This window comes from Heliconius melpomene, chromosome 16 (assembly GCF_056956725.1).
Source record: "Heliconius melpomene rosina isolate 202511_hmr_F chromosome 16, ASM5695672v1, whole genome shotgun sequence".
Taxonomy (NCBI): domain Eukaryota; kingdom Metazoa; phylum Arthropoda; class Insecta; order Lepidoptera; family Nymphalidae; genus Heliconius; species Heliconius melpomene.
In genome coordinates, this window is record NC_140404.1 from 10,482,140 (window position 1) to 10,499,844 (window position 17,705).

The 17,705-nt window shown below is 38.2% G+C and overlaps 1 protein-coding gene across 1 annotated transcript; it reads right to left on the minus strand.

Annotated features, from left to right (window-relative positions):
- Nucleotides 1-171: 171 nt before the first annotated feature.
- On the minus strand, nt 172-14,771 carry LOC146531028 (rho GTPase-activating protein 4-like). The gene is made up of 15 exons (XM_085199787.1): nt 14,613-14,771; nt 11,107-11,290; nt 8,863-9,041; nt 8,405-8,601; nt 8,076-8,204; nt 7,425-7,670; nt 6,982-7,266; nt 5,908-6,755; nt 5,419-5,492; nt 4,997-5,054; nt 4,543-4,573; nt 2,726-2,781; nt 2,096-2,221; nt 1,422-1,600; nt 172-1,166 (listed from the first exon to the last, which is right to left on the minus strand). The coding sequence occupies exons 1-15, from the start codon at nt 14,677-14,679 to the stop codon at nt 997-999; spliced, it is 2,829 nt and encodes a 942-aa protein (XP_085055913.1). The 5' UTR covers nt 14,680-14,771; the 3' UTR covers nt 172-996.
- Nucleotides 14,772-17,705: the final 2,934 nt, after the last annotated feature.

A 17,705-nucleotide genomic window follows, 5' to 3' on the forward strand; every position in this document is an offset into this window, starting at 1 on the left:
TTTTACGCATTTTGTAAATTTGCATTGACTTTCGTTTTTTTCAGTTTTTAGATAACATTTTATGGATTTAATAAGTAAATTAAAGTGCTGCTATTATATTTGTATATATAATTTCTTTTCCAGTTTACTAAATAAAAAAACGAATAAAGAGATAAATAAAACACAAAAACATTAGATAATACTGTTTATTGTATGCGTATAAGAGTGCGCGTACAAAAATAATATTATGCTCACTATAAATACAGATATAATATGATAAAGTACTTGTTACATCATCGTATAAAAAATGTTCATCGGCGTCGAATATGGTGTCTCTGATATGTGCAGTTTGAAATTTTTTACTTAAAATGGCGGAATTTTGTTAAATTTACGCATCTCAGGAATGATGGAGGGTTTTACACTTATTTTCAAAATTATTCGTATTAAATAGTGGCGTTTAATACCGCCGTTTGTTTGGATCGGAGCGGAGAAATAAAATAATTTATTCTTATATAATCATTCCCCTGAACGGTAATCGAACCCACTACCATCACATTTACAGTCAGATGTTGTCCAATGTCACAATGGCTTTTCTTTTGGTATTTGTTTGGAGAAAATCATATTCGACGTCGACTCGTCACGGTTACATACACTTATTACTAAAAACGCCATATTTCTACAGCAATTACTAAAATCGCCTCAACACGGCCGGAGTATATTTGACATTCATTCGATTCATTACAAAACATGCGGACTCTGTCTTATTAAAATAGAAATTATTAAAACATTTTCACAAATATTTCAATTGATTTAGTGTAATACAAAATTGTTATAAACATATTAAATTTGATACAACAATTGCAATGAAATTAATTAAATTGATATAAGTAGATAAAAAACGATCAAATTATTATTGAAAACATTAACTATTTAATTTTCTGCCTATTAAAACGATCAACTGACGAGTATTAAAAACATGAAATTGTTGTGATCCGTCTCTAATAGTAATATAGATGGTTATGGCGCGGCGTCGGTCTCCGCAGGCGGTGGTTGCGCGGCGGTGGACGCCGCGGTGGGCACGGAGGGCGGCGCGACTGGCGCGAGCGTGGCGCGCGGCGCGTGTGGGTGCGGCGTTGGGCGCCGGAGCAGCGCAGGCTTAGCTGCCAGCGCCGGTTTTAGAGATCCACCTATTATTAAGAATTAAAAATTAAGAATTCGAGGAAAATATTTTTGGGAAAAACTAGGGGTAGACAAGGGGGGTAAGATACTCTGTTCCTCACGTATTTCAAGCCATTCTGTGTTAAGTGTTGGAAATCAACACTATTCTTTCTCCCGTTGCCAAAGCGAGAAACTGAAAACAACTCATTCCCCTAATGTGAACCGAATCCACGACCGTCAGGTTTACACCCAGACACTGCTCCCTTTTTATTAGTTCGGTATACCTGTGAGTGTTAGTTCTGCGAACTTTGCAGCTACCCGCATTGTATTACGAGCCGGTACCGGACTGCCGCCCGCGTTCTCCTTTGACCCTCCCGTATTTGAACTGCTACTTTGTGTTGAACCGCTCGTGATAGCTTCTGTTTCGGCTTTTGTGTCCACTGCGCCTTCTGAACATGTTTGCCTGCAAAACGAAACAAATATTTATTTTTACGATTATCAAACGTAAGATAATGATTTTTCTTTTTCTAGATCCCTTAGAATTTCGGGAAATCTATATCTAACATAGTTTTAAATTAAAATCAAAAATATTAAAGATTTTTAATATGATGTTGTAAAACGCATATGTAGTCCAAGCCACTAGTAAATACGAATTTAGAGGGTAATCATAATCATGATTATCCTGTTCCCTTTAAAAATAGGAAAGTAATATATATGTTTAGGTTTACATAGCCATGTTATGAATTACAAATGCAATTTTGTAAAAATGATGCACAATCGTTTAGGGCGTTTGTGCATCTTTTGTTTGTGTTTTCTTAGAAGCTTCATTTTTCAGGTCCTATGACCTATATATTTGACATTAATTTCATATGGACAACCAAGTAAATCGATCCGGGATCAATTTTTTGTATTAAGATACGGAACCCTTTAAAAAAATAATAAAAGTTTTAAGACATACCTATGTAGCACAGGCGGCGCGACCCGTTTCTTGAGTGTATCTCGATTGTGCGCGAACGTGTCGGCCGCGTCGGGCGCGCGCGCTGGCAGGTCCAGCACTAGGTCTGGCGTGCTTTCTGCTAAACGGCTGTGAGTAAAATGACTTTTTAAATATATATTTCTTATCGCATATGAAAGAATAGGCAGAGAGGTTAATTTAAGACATTTTGTTATACGCTTTTCGCCTAAATTGAGGGCATTGTGTCTTTGTCCTGCCAGTCATATATAAAAATAAATAATAAAATTCTTTCCTTCAATCATCATTGTGTTTACAGTTGGACGAAGCGCCGTAATGGATCAGCAAATCGTTAGTACTTAATAAGCTCTATTCAGGAATAGTTAAAAATAACATAAAAGTGTTGGTATCTCTTCATTCCCGTCATTTTGCGATATGAGGCAAAACTAAGTATTTTTTTTAGTGACAATTTACACAAAACTTTGTATTTCGTCTCCTTAAAAATGTTATTAAATTAGATAAAATATATTTATTAATGCACAAAAAAATCTTATACTTCTTATACTAAATACTTTACTACAACACTCAATACAAACAATTATTATAAAAAAAAATATATTGTACACAAATGGATACCTGCATGCATCATGTGTTGGCGCAGTGGAGGCCGCAGGGGCAGGTTCTACTCCAGCCTGTGACATATTTTATATATGTAATAAACATTTTACTATACAATTATTATCACCTTATTTATTTATTAAATATGGAGCTTGTAAATTGAAATCTTAGCAAATACAATTTTTAATAAATTAACAACAATATTACTTCTACTGTATTGTGGTAAATAAATAAAAAAATAAATGTACAATCTTGATGCTTTAAATACCAGGAAAAAATATCTGAATGGATATAGTAAAGTACCGCTTCCAATATTTTTTTATACTAAAAAATACACTAGTGTTATTAGGTCAGTGAATTTACAACTTTATTTGTGTCATATGTAATTAACTAGATTTTCTTAGTTATATTAAATTGAGTTATGTAATAATAAGCTGAAACTGTAATCCCCAACTTAATTAAAATATTTGACTAATAGATAATTTGTCATATAAATAGTTAGTGTAAATCTCAACACCATATTTACCCAGTATAAATCTCTAATATAGGTACTATAGCCAAAAGTGAAGATTGAACTATTCTTTCCTACTATCTAGTTCTAAGATATGAAAAAAAGCACGAAGTTTACCAATAAATAAATACAGCCAATAATTTAGGAAAACCACCACAAAATAAATAATTGCAATAATAAATATAATATTATTACTCTAAATTGTGTAACCCACAACCTCAGCCAACAAGCAAACATTTAAAAATAAAAAAATAGACATCAAAAACCCACCTGTCATCGATGTCACTCCAACTATAAAGGCCGCTACACATGAAGCGTTTACTTTAATACTATATTCCGCACGTGTGAAGCGGCCCAAGCGCATGCGAGCGAAAAAATCAAACTAATGTAGCGTTGAAATTGTTTATTCATTTAATATAATACTGTTGCGCTTAAAATAGGGATGGGATTCACAAATCACTTTTTATTTCACAAGTGAAAATAATTAAACATAAGAAATCTCAATTTTATCATTTTTTGCATTGAAAATTTATTAAAAACTAAAACCAAATTTAATATAACCTAAATTATTTTTCACTTGTGTTATAAAAGTAATAAAAAAGTAACTCAATCCTCATCCCTCGCTTAACTAAACACAAAGCACCGCGTCACATACGTTCGCTCGCGACAACCCGACGTCAGAATATCGAACAAAATTATCATCTCCTAAGAAGCGTGAAAACAATATTTAAAAAATGGTAGCTTATATTATTAAAAACATGCATTAATAGTTTAATAATAACACCATAACAGTTAAGTTAAATTTTATAAAAAAATATATTTTTTTTTTATATATAAACGTTAGTAGCATAAAAATATGTTCTCCATACAAGTTGTGCCCAATACATAATAATAATAGTAGTAATAAAATCTATTACAATAATAAATCCGATATATAAAATATATGAGAATTAAGCTCAAAATATGAACACTAGACATGCATCCTACCTGTGATATGAAAATGTCGAATTCGTAAAATACTAACAATAAGACAGATAAGTGATAAAAATATGAATAAAATTGAAATTTTAAAAACATTTATGCTTAATATATTTTAAAAAATATGAATAAAGATTTATTTAAAGAATTATCTGACATAAATATCGATACATCGAAATCGTTTTTGATCGATTAACGAGTTACACTCGCATCCCTACATACAATATCACTAACATAATTATTTCTTATTTTTAGCGTGTTTCGAATAAAATCTCGATATAGAATGGCTAGAATCGAATGAATATCGCGTATCGTGGTATCTGCGGGGCGGACGTCAGGCGTGTACCTGCGGGGCGCGGCGTTCGCTGCTCGAGGACCTGCAAATGTAGTAACAAATGTATTATTATTTATTTATATTGAAAATATTAATGTTACAATGGAATATACATTTTTATATTTATTATATTTTTTCTAAGTAAATGTTGAAGAAATCCTAAGATAATTCGTTGAAATCTATTTTAAGTAGATTTATTTGAAGCAAGTCGTGGCGCAGGGACACAAATACGACTGTAAATGCTACAGGTTGTGAGTTCGATTCCACTTGACGAAATTAAACATTATTATGTTTTTATTTCTTCGCTCTGGTAACAAGACAAAACACCGCGTTTTGTCTTGTTACCGCTATTCAACAGACAAAGAAATGAAAATATGAAATATTTTATTTCCTCGAGTGGCCTATTGCTAACCTACAACTCAATAGTAAAAAATCATAGTAGGTAATAATAATTATAATAATTTACCTGCGTGGTGGGTCGCGTCTCCACACGTCGGTCTCCAAGTCGCCGTCGCTGACCACGTCTGTAGTAGGGCCGATAACAAATAATTATATATTATACATCAAATATTTTTAGTTTCTATTAAATAATTTTATGTAAACATAATAATTTTAACTATTAGTTGAGAGCATCGTGGCGAGGTCAGCATCTGATTATACACGACGGTAGAGGATTCGAGCTCCACTCGGAGGAGTTAATTGCTTTCTTTGCTTCGTCTACCAAATGGTGACGACAGCGCGGCGTCGAGTCCCGCCACAAAGATGGGAAATGGAGTGATTTAAAAAACAACAATTCCTTTGCATACAGCATTCCGTAGCAGCTTCTATATGTTAGAAATTAAACAATTTTTCATGTAATATTAATATAAAACAAATCTGACAGCATACCATCATCGTCGTCGTCGTCCTCGTACAGCGACAGATCGCGCCCTTCATCGTCGTCTAACGTGCTGTCTCCACACCTATACAGACGAAATATTTATTTTATATTTCAGTAAGATAACATAATTAATTAAATATTTTATAAGTTGTATGTTGGAATCCAAGTATTTAATAAAAACTTGTGTTTGAGTTAAAGAGAGTTGTTTCGTATCGACATGCGGTATATGCGGTGTGACTGAAAACGATGATGTTTCAATATCTGCTGTATTGTTATATTATATTTTTATTTTTTCAATTTATCTACGTTGAGCGAAAGTGAGATGCTGAGTTACGTCATTCAACATACCATGTCTCAAAAAATCTGCAGCAAGTGGGGAATGGAGTGTTTAAAGTAAGTTTTTTTGCCGACCTTGTTATATGCGTGGTACAATGTGAACTTAGGGAAAAAAAAAATTATACCGTATATTAATAATATCAGTGAATTATAATACTAACGCCAAATCAACGAGCGGTCCGTTGGCGGCAAGGGCGGGTGGCAGCGCCAGGGCGACGGGCGCGTGCTGAGCGGCGTCTGTGACGTCACCGGGCTCCACGCGCACGTACAGCGCGTGCGGCGCCACGTCCTGCGGAAACACCTCCGCGTGGTGCAGGATGGCGCGCTTCACGAGCTCGTTGACGAGGTTCTGCGCCGCCACTTGCGCGCCGCCCTCGCCCCACGCTGCCAGCAGCGTGGGCCCGAGGCAGATGGCCAGGTTCCAGGCGTCCATCATGTTGCGCTCGGCGTGGTCAGCGAGGTGCGCCAGGAAGGCAAATAGGTAGCGCAGCACCAGCAGCGAAGGCAGCGGCAGCGCGGAGAGGGTGTCGCGCAAACGGCGCGCGAAGGCGGCGTCGTCGCGTAGGGCGGCCACGCGCAGCAGGCGCTCCTGCAGTTGCGGCGGCAACAGCGGCGGGCGCAGCTCGCGCAGGTACAGCTTGAGCAGGCCGCACACGGAGTTGATATCGGAGGCGTCGCGCACGGCCGCCAGCGGGTCCTCGCCGCGCTCGAAGGCGGCGCGCAACGCCTGCATCTCCACCTGCGAGCCGGACACGCGGAACACACCCTGGTGCTGCAGCCCGTAGGAGGCGATGACGCGCACGCAGGAGGTGAGCACGGCGGGCAGGCGCTCGTCGAGGGGCGCCGCGAAGTGGCCGCGGCGACGAGCGGCGGCGCGGCGCGGGGGCGAGGGCGGGGAGCGAGGAGCGGGGGCGGGCAGCGCGCCGCCCAGCAGGCGCTCGCGCACCGCCTGCGCCTTGCTCTCGAGGCGCGCCAGGCGACCCGCGCACGACACGTACGAACGGAATTTCTGGAGATAACAATCAAATCATTTAATTTTCATAAAGAGTGAAATACAAAGTTATATATTATATCTTTTTCCTCAAATACAATCTATTCAAAATTTAAATTATTATTATTTATAACAATCAAGCCTTATTAACTAAATTTCATTATTCTTACAAAATTTTGGCGTAAACACTAGTGAGGCGACCATACTGTATTAATTATAATCTGTCCACTAGAGAACAACTCACCGCTAGATAATAATCCTCCTGATCCCGCCTGGGAGCGTCGTCCTCCGCCGGCTGTGCCGGCGCTGGCGCGGCATTAGCACCGAAGAGGCCACCGACCTCCCAGGCCGCCTCGGCGCCCTCCATCTGGCGCACCAGCTCCGCCTCCGCCGCGTCCAGTGTCTTGGCGGCCTCTCGGCACTCGGCGCGTAGTGTGCGCGCGCTCGTCTCCAGCTGTTGTAGGCGCTGCGACAGGTCGCGCGAGGCGGCGTCGGCTGCTTCGTCGCGTTCGTCGGCTGCGCCTTCTATCTGTTGGTTTGGATAAATATTGATTATACTTAGTGTGTAGTTCATATGTCATTTATGTTTTGTATTAAAATACACAAACTGTAAACATCAGACATCAAACATCTTTGATTATTGGAAGCCGGGGGTCGGAGCTAGGTGCTCAGTGCCGTAGTACATACCAGGTCCTGCATCTCGGCGTCCTGCACGGGCGGCGCGTCACCGGCGTAGGGCAGGGGGCGGGGCAGCGCGAAGGCGGCGGGGTGCGCGGCCACGAAGCGCTGCCGGTCCGCGAGAGCGTCCAGCGCGTCGGCCGCCGCCAGCAAAGCGCCCGCAGCCGCCACGGCCGCGTGCGCGCGCGCACTCTCAGCCGCGCTAGCCGTGCGCACTGTCCGCCCCACCACCGCCTCGAAACCCACCTCTGTACACTGTTGGCACATATCGGTTCATTAGTATCATTGTTATCATATTAAACAAAGAAGTATATTGTTTATTTCATTTCATAACTATTTTATTAATATTGTTGTTATTGAGAATTTTGATATGTACCACATGTAGCAAAGTAGGCAGAGGGCACAACAGTTAGCGTTAAGACACTCAATTCCTCACTTTCCAACCATAAGCAGCTATTAATCAGTACCTACTAAACAGCAGACATGTGTATTGAAATGGAAACAATTATTTTCTCAAATGAAGATTATACCAATTACATTGCATTTACAGTATATTTTACCTATTACTACTAATTTATGAATCATAACTATTTTATATGGCTACAATATAAAACCCACATATAATTACTAAAAAAACTTATTAAATGAAAATTATCTCACGAGCATAATATCAGCGATGTCGTCCAGGTAGTATCGCTGTAGCGTGGCGTTGGCCGCCTCCAGGCTCAGTACGTAGTCGGCGCGCGCCCGCAACGCCTTGGCACGCGCCTCACTATGTCGCGTTCTTCGCTACAAATATTCAATATTTTTATATTATTATGTACATACAATTATTTATCTTCATATGCTTTTTTAAATTTCAATAATTATGTTTATTTAGCTCACCTATTAAAGAGAACTTAAAGTCACAATTATAATGTGTTACAAAATAATGTAATGGTAGCTATACATAAAATTAAAATGACCTTAATGCACATATGTAAACAAACCTTCTCCAGCTCCTTATCCAGGGCTTTAATCTTCTTCTGTCTAGGCGGGTCCGCTTGCAGCAGCGCCGCTCGTGCGTGATGAGCGTGCCGCAGTTTGAGCGCCGCTGCTCGCCAGTCGGCGGCGGCGGCGGCGTGCGCTTTACCACCAGCGGCTGCCTCCGCGAGGGCCGCACCCACTTCCTCGTGACGCTCTGCCACTGTATACATCAGGTAGATATAAAAGCTTTAAGTTTTAAATGACGGTTGAGTAATCTGTTAAAATAGTTTCAAAATAGAGTAAAAAAATTGCGATAACCAAAAATATTATAACTATATTGGAACTTTTATATTAAAATAAATGATAAAAAAAAATCTTACTTTCATTGATATTTTTTTCGATAATGATACAAACAGATTTGGCTTTTAAATAAAAAAGTCCCGCTCGCGGGTCGCTAGTAAGTAAAACAACTTCAACACACCTATATCCCGGCACTTCCTGTGCAGCCTCAGCACGTCGTCGGCGGCACGTTGCAGCCGCGCGGCCAGCGGCCCGCCGTACAAGTCGGCGAGCGCGGCGTGGTCGCGCGACAGCGAGCGCGTGTTCTCGAGCGCGGCCTGCCAGCACGCGTACGCGCCCGTCAGCGGCCATTGTTCACGTCTGCGGATGACAAAATATGAGATGAATATAATAATAATTATTTATCGTTTTTATATACCGTTGACCCGAGCGGGGATCGAACCCACAATCTTCGCGTATACGTTATTAAATATTGAGGTAAATAAAGAATGCAGGTTAATGTGTGTTAGTACTTAAAACCTTTCCATGATTTGTAAGGGTTATGCCTTACAAAGTGCTTGTGGATTTTCAATACAGCATAAATATTTAATATATTTGATGCACTTCATATGGTATTGAAATTATGCAAATTAAAAAACGCAAACCTCATTCTTGCCTTTTGTGTCGCGATCGTCTGAGGATAAGCAACTTTGTTCACGCTTTGGTTTGTAAATAAATATCTAAGTATTTGGAGCGGGCGAAGCCGCAAGCTGGTCGTATATTGAGTATATTGTAATATTATAAAAATCACAGAATTAAATTAACATTAATTTGTAATGTTGATAAACTGTAATCTTCATTAGTTCCTAAAAACTTATCGTTACATTTCCGTTTAACAGATTTCGAAGAATTTCAATTACCAAAGAGGCAGTTAAAGGATTAAATTTATTATAATGAATCGAATACAGTCTGTATTCAATAATACAGATTTAAAGAAATCCTTAGAAAATGTGATAAAATTCCAACAAAAATATACAATGTAACTAAAAATATTATATAAAATGTAATATATTTTTTCGTGCCTTTCTCTTAAAGTTTTTCTTTACATTTACAACTCAATACTAAAGCAAGTAGCATCACCTGTTGCGTCAGAACAAACACGATGAGAAGGAAAAGGCGAGCAGTTTTGTTCTAATCTAGTTTAGTAGTCTATCGCCTTCCGTTATTGGGCTTTAATATAAATGTAAGAAAGAAAAGCTGATAGATATAAAAATACGAATGAAATTTATTTTTTTAAAGCGGGAAAAGGGAGTGTCTTAACACTAGGTTTCCTCTGCCTATCCTGCTACGTGCGGGATACAGCGTGAAGCTGTATTATTCGTCAACATATTTTTTAATATATAAAAATAAATTTAATTCATTCGATAATAGTTTTATCGCATTTTCCAGTTAATAAAATGTATTTACTTAATTATTATTCCGTTCATTATAAAAATATGCACATTAAGTAACTCAACGTCACCGTTTTTTTATAAGTCTGGTGTGAAATTTATCTATAAGTATATATAAAATCGAAAGGTCATTCACTCATCACGAAATCTCAGAAACTACAAGTGCTAGGAATCTGAAATTTTGCATAAACGTCACTTATAGGACGGAGGTACTCATGGAGACAGAAATTAATAATAACGTAGTTCACGCAGGCGAAGCCGCGGGCGGGCCGCTAGTATTATATATATATATAACTCTATTCATTTCCGCGAGCAGCATATATTATAATTTACCTATAACCACTATGCAGTGAAAGCCATATTTCCTAAACGAGAAGTAATTAATTACTAATGTTTTTTTTATAAAATAAAACGCATCGAGCAACAGAGATGCCAAGCCTAGCCCTGCCTAGCTATTGATTTTCACACACTCCATATAAAAATACAACGGCCTCCTGGCTCAGGGTCCATGATTCGATCGAGCTATTTTAGTAGTCCTGTATGTCAGTCCTCAACCTTTGACCTTTCTCTGTACGTTTTTTATTTGACCCCAATGAGTTCTAATCAAAAAGGAAACATGAGCATACCTGGTATATACGCTGATGGCTAAGCGTCTACTAAACATAGGACGCATAGGAAATTACATATTATTGTTTTCAAAATTCAGATTCTCTAATTTACAAATGAAGTTAAAACTTGGTTGGATATCGTTTCAGTCTTTTACGGCGTTAGGTTGTAAATCTAAATTAATATCATATCTCATACTACTATCATAAAATAAGTTTAACTTTACACGAATGTTTTTATGATTTCACGGTCGACGTCGCGAGCGTAGCGCTAGTAAATAAATAAACCATCTCATTTCAGTGTATGTTCTTTATTGTAATTCTTAAATATGACGTTTAGAATTCTTCAATATTCTGAAAAATCTATTATTACCAAACCAAAAAACTTACTTATGCTTCTGATCCTTGTGCCGCTGAGCAGCCGCCCTGGCCAGCTTGTCCAGGGCGCGCGAGTACTCGTGCTCGAGGTCGGCGCGGCGGCGGCAGTAGTCGTGCAGCTCGCCCGCCACGCCCGCCGCCGCCTCCGCGCGCGCCTCCAGCACGCGCGTCTGCTCCGAGAGCTGGACGCGTATGTCTGGAATGGAGAGTTGTGTTTTGAATTTTACGTTTCTCTATAAAAATAAGTGATAGGATACTCCGTTCTTTATGTAACTTTACGTGCTTTATTAAAGGTGATACTCTAATAAATGGCGACACAAAATTACGCTGAATTCTGCATATAGCAGAGTAGGCAGAGGGTGTGTGAGAGTGACGAAACTTGACTCCGCGCTTTGCTTTGTTGCCAGAACGAAGATAATACGCAATGCCTCCAAGAAGTCGGCGGAAAGTGACGAACGTGTCTTTGCAATAAATTTTCAGGTTCCCTCAGCCTACCTTGCTCTTTGCGGGTTACAGAGTGAAGCTAAAAAAAGTAAGTAGAAAAATAGTATTCTATACACCATCGATTGACTCTTGTATCAGAGTGGTAACGTAGTTGAGACATATTACTGTGCCTATGCGCCTTTACTTCGAATAACAAACAATAAGAGGTATATTTATATTGAAATATTTAAATGCTTCCTGGTTCTGATGGAAACAACATACACTGTAGGATTTTACCAACAAGAAATATAAGTTCTTAGAATGAGTTAAATATTAGAGTTAAAGTTAGTATTTTTACATTATTATGTAGAGTACCTCTCATATAATGATGACAAACAATGACATCCGAATGTGGTAATTAAATTGATTCACAAACGAAAATATGGCTACAGAAACTTTGCTAGTACATAACATCTCTATTGTTTTAAATAAAAGCAACAAAAACAAATCGTATTTATTATGTTTGTTGAAAATATTTTTACAAATCGTATTTATTATGTTTGTTAAATATATTTTCAACAAACATAATAAATACGATTTGTTTACCTTAAATAAATTTACATGGCAAACTCATAATAAAATTACAGTTACTCATAGTTTTAATATTAACAATAGTAACAATATAAATAATTAAAACTTTTGAACTATAATCCTATTGAGTTCAACTTATGAACTTCCATAACTTAACTTAAAACCAAAAAGTAGGGAAGTATTTGTTCACTTGAACGATATCTTCAACAAGTGTCCTGAAATATGACACACGAAGGGGAACGAACAGAAATATAACGCGAGCAACACATTAGAGGCGTTAAATTTCAAAATTAATCTGGCTAAATGTGTCAGGTGCACTTGCGGTTTGCACTGGCCGCTAGTTCTTTATACTTTCAGATATAATATATCATTTTTGCAACACAAAAAATAATACACATTATTAATAATCATTTTGTACTGTTACTTTGAGTAATAAAATGTCTGGTGTTAAAAAATGCCGACGATATAACAATAAAAAAGGTGTAATAAAAATCAAATATATAAGAAAACAAGTTAATTTTGGGATGGAGTACCATCAGAAAGACAAAAATATTTTTGTAGAGATAATTAAGACTTGATACATAAACTATTCTAAATAGTAGAAAATGAAGAATTCGGCGGAAAGTGGCGAACGGAACTGTCCTAAAACTAGGTACTACCATAAGGAATAAGAACATAGATTTAGTACTTTTAAATAAATACTTAATAATTAAACAAGAGGTCTACTCTTTTAAAATTTATCGTAAATCCCACCTAATTTAGAATTGGGTTAACAGTTTAACAGTTTTAAATCATTTATCAGCTTAAAAGCGGAAGAACAAAATCGTTGGGTGCAAATGGCGGAAGTTCAATGGACTATCAAGCCAACGTTCCCACAAGTCGCCCTGCGCTCCAGAACACTCGTCGTCGAGGGGCTGACTGCGTAATCACACCATTAGTAAAGTTATTCGCGGGACGATAAGTACAACAAAGCAGCATTATCAATATAAACATCAACATATAGCTATGGGGCGTGAGGTTCAGGAAGAAAGAAAATGGAGAGTTCAGTATTGAAAGAAAGTGGAGAGCGGAGCTACTTTCGCTAAGTTCTCAATCTATTTAGTAGAGCATAGAAAATTCTAAAAATATAAAAAAAATACAATGAAAAGCAAGTTACAAACCACAAGTAAATAACAAACTCGAGTCGTTTAAGTTCAACCGGTTGATTTTGAACCAAAAAAAAGAAACAAACAAAACAAAATGAACCGGAAATATCATGAGTAATAAATCAAGCTGCGTGAGGAACACGTCGTACGTCGAAGGGGATCGCAGTCGCAGGCGAGGGGAGTCGTCCACCCCCGCCACGCTGTTATACCGATCTCAATTATTTTTATTACTCTTACTTTTACTTACCATTGTATTGTTATATATGTGGAGAATAGCCTACAGACTATAGAAGTGTTCATATATGCATAAATATTTTTTCAATTTCAATAACGCAGACATCAGGGTAGGCAGGGCAGCCTAGTGTTAAGACACTCTATTCACTATCCGCCGAATTCTGAAGGCATTGCGTGTGGAATGGCCGAACTCAACCCCGAACTGTTCCTCGACCAGAGCGAAGAAATGGAAATATTAAATATTTAATTTCGTGTTTATCATGCAGTAGTGCACCGGTTCGAGCAGCCAACACATGTGTCACACACACTCTCATATAAGATACCTATAGCAACGTCATACGAACAATATCATCGGCCCGATGCGGGAACGACCTTCGAAGGATTCGTTTCAGACGCCACATATATACGTGAATAGTGCTCGTTAAATCTGTTGGCGCGTCAGAATTGAACTTCACAACACCACTAGAACACGTTATAATCTACTACCTGCTGTTGTACCTGGGTGGTGCATATACTAGGAAAAGGATAGAAATATATCAACGGTATCTAGGTAAACTATTGAAAGCGAAAACTCGCTATGTTTTTATCTCCCTTATAAACTACTAAGAGTTAGTACTAAGTTTTTAAATGTTTTTTTCAAAATTTCAATAAAAACAGTTGTAATCGAAATCGATCCCTTATCAGTAGTTCAAAACAACAATAAAAGACACTTAAATTTTTCACTTTCGATACTTTACCTAGGGACCGTGGATATACTTGGACAAGGACAGAAGTACTATCCCGGTACCGCCGATACAGCACAGCACAAAAACAACATAGTGTACAAATATATATAGTAGCGTGAGAGCCGACGATTCGCACGCAAAGCACAATAAAAATGATAGAATCACACAAATTCCATGAGAAACGCAACGGGTGTCGCTCGTACCGAACCTTTATATCCGCATACCGAGAGCACAGTTATAATTAGACGATAACTTTTAACGGGAAGATGTAGGGAGTTCAATAACATTGTTTAGGAAATATTTCTTTTTTTGAATATGGAAGCTCCTGTAGGTTACTAGTTATAGGTTATTATACAACAAACACTAGTCACAAATCACTCGAGGGTGCAGCAGGACGTACCGGGGAATGCATTGGCGAGGTCGGGCGGTCCCCAGTCGTGGCGCGGCTGCACGATGCAGTGGAACATGGGGAGCGCGCGGTCGACGGGCGACTGTGGCCCGCGGGCGCCGCGCAGCCTCCGCGACCTCCCGCCCTCCCGCACCCTCACCCTCGCAACCCTCTGCCTCCGCCTCCGCGTGCGCTTTTATCTCTCGGAGCTGCCTCCGTGCGCTATATCATGGACCACTAGCTACGAGAAACTAGTATACTGGCCAGCGTGCACTGGATTACTTTTAAAATATTTTTACAATTTGGCAACAATCACGGAAAACTGCTGGCCGCGGTGACTAAACGTCACTTCAACACGACGAACGACATAATTTTGTTACGAAAAGATGATTATATATAATAAGTATCTATTCATACAGTATTTTCATTGTAAAACTATAAGATACTCAAAAACCAGAGGTAGCGTTCAAAAAAACTCAGAAAACCCATTAAGCTTCAACAGAAGCGCCGTTAAATTACAAACAATAGGTCCTTTGTGTTTCACCTTTACGTATTGACAATGCATATTTAAGTAGTACAAATAAATGCAGTATGCACAAAGGGATAGGTTCAGGCTGGGTCGGCTGGGGAGCAGATGCACCGGGCGCCGGCGTGCGAGCGCGAGGCGCGCGGGGGAGGATGCACTCGAGATGCGCGGGGAGAGGGGGGGGGGAGGTAGCCTGGGGGTAAGCGGGAGAGGGCAGGGGAGGGGGTCGAGACTGGCTGCATCAGAACGAAACCGCTGGTTAAGGGCGATATCGTTCTCATTATAATAATTTATGATTTATCTGGAGAAGCCGTTCCGTGACGTTCAGCTTGCGTACACTTTAGTTTGCGACCAATAAATTATACGTTCCTACTTCGATTAAACTGAACATCGACGTCTTCGTTTATTATATTTATGTTTGCATGTACCTACCTATCTTAAGGCCAGTCGTGGCAATGGGACACAAGTGTGTCACTGTAAGCGTGACTGGTTGTGGGTTCGATCCCCATACGTGGAAATAAAATATTCAAATTAACAATTTCTTTTCTACGCTCTGGTGTCGAGGCAAAGTGCGGCGTTAAGTTCCGCCACTCAACACCAGAATTTGAGTGGCGGAAAGCATCTCAACACTAAGTTCTATCTGCGTACCCTGCTGTGTGCGCGATACAGCGCGAAGCTGCATATACCTACTTAGCTGTAAGTGTCTTATGGTTATTCAAATTATTTTAAAAAAATATAAAAAAATGTATTTATGTAATCTCATTAAATGGCTATGGTATCCCATAAAACAAAACGTATAGTATGAACCACCCACGCGCCAACATTCTCTTGGGAGCCAGTCGGTGAAGACCAGCGACACGCGACTCAACAGTTATTTAATATTTTTATAACTACTAAAAACTTGATTATACTCGTATATAATGGCCATCTTAATTAAAACTGTATACTTTTTGTTTATTATATAGTAGGCACGTCAGTTTTTGTTCTAGTAATTAATACTAACTTCCTATAATAAATTGCATTATAAAATATAAACATCATAAGGAAACTGAATGATTATAATATAAATTTTTTTCGCGGGTAGGCGCATAAAAAGTAAACATCGTTGTTACTTTGTGTGAAAGATATTTATTTGAAAATTGTTGTTTGAGGCTATAATATGCTGTAAAAATTAGTATACCTGTTACCAAATACTCCTTTAAGTGCACCTATAATATAATTCTTAAGAATAGTGAAGAAATAAACTATCTACAATAATGTCACAAGTGGAGGTTATCAAACACTCAATGGCTCAACTTTCGGAACATTTCACTCAGCAAATGGCAGAATTTCAAAAAAACCTACATAGTGCTTCATTACCAGCCACCAGCCCCACAGCTACCTTGACTACACAATTCAATATGTTCAAGAATTTTGTGATGTCTTCCTTGGAGGCGCTGCAAATGCAAGTTAATCTTCTTTCTAAAAAGTTGGATAATATGGAGATGAAAAGCAGGAGGAAAATACTTTTGATACATGGTATTCCAGAATCTAAGAAAGAAGATGTAACTCAAGTCACTGTGAATGAACTATCAAGTCGCCTAAAAGTGGATGGTCTTTCCCTTGAAACTATAACCCGATGCCACCGTATGGGTAAAAATTCTTCTGATAAACCAAGGCCAGTATTAATTAAATTTAAAGAGCTGTCCCAAAGACATAAAGTGTGGTTTGAAAAGTCTAATCTCAAAAGTTCTGGTATTACAATATCAGAATTTTTAACTAAAGAACGGCATAATGTTTTCATGGCTGCCCGACAAAGACTTGGTGTTTCCAAGTGCTGGACAAGGGATGGTTCTATCTTTGTTGTCGATGCAAATGGTAAGCGTCACCAAATTTTAACTGTAGCTGAGCTCGATGCAGTGGCAAATGGTTCTGCGCAGGTTTCTCAAACATCTTTGATATCCACTGGTGCTAGTGCTCGTAACATCCATAAAGACAATAAGCAAAATCCCCTAGCTATGAGATCTAAAAGACTTGTTAAAAAATGATTGCATTATTTATTTTGCTTAACTGAATAATTATTTTTCTAGTGCCTTTTGTGTAATGTGTTATGTTACAATAGTTTGGTTTGGTTATTTTTATTACTTTTAATAACTACTTTCATCACTTTATCCATTGAGATTAGTAATTACTGTTTTACCTAGTCCACAATTGATTATTGATTATTATTATATTAACATTGAAATAAGAAACTATTGCTTTACTATATGTGTATTAATTTATTATATATGTAAAAATAAAACAGCTTCACTTGTTTTTAAATTATATATTTGCTTAGAAATCTATGTTATTTTGTTTTACAGAATTTAAATTTAGTTTAAGTTAGGATTTCTTTTAAGCTACAAATAAATACTACTTTCCATATTTTATAAGCATTTGTCACAATATCCAGTGTCAATAAGCAACAATCGACTTGGCTGATACACCATTTGATTACTCTTGTTAAATAATATAATTATCCGTATTACTTGAAATTAGTTTGGTCCTCCCTATTGTATACTTATAATTTAATAACTAATTAAACACAACAATCACACAAG

Excerpts from the sequence above, each read along its gene's own strand:
- LOC146531028 (XM_085199787.1), bottom strand. The coding sequence starts at position 14,679 with ATGTTCCACTGCATCGTGCAGCCGCGCCACGACTGGGGACCGCCCGAC. Across the intron at positions 7,671-8,075 it reads ACATCGCTGATATTATGCTC|TGTACAGAGGTGGGTTTCGA; the intron begins GTGAGATAATTT and ends ATGTGCCAACAG. Across the intron at positions 7,267-7,424 it reads ACGCCGAGATGCAGGACCTG|ATAGAAGGCGCAGCCGACGA; the intron begins GTATGTACTACG and ends CCAAACCAACAG.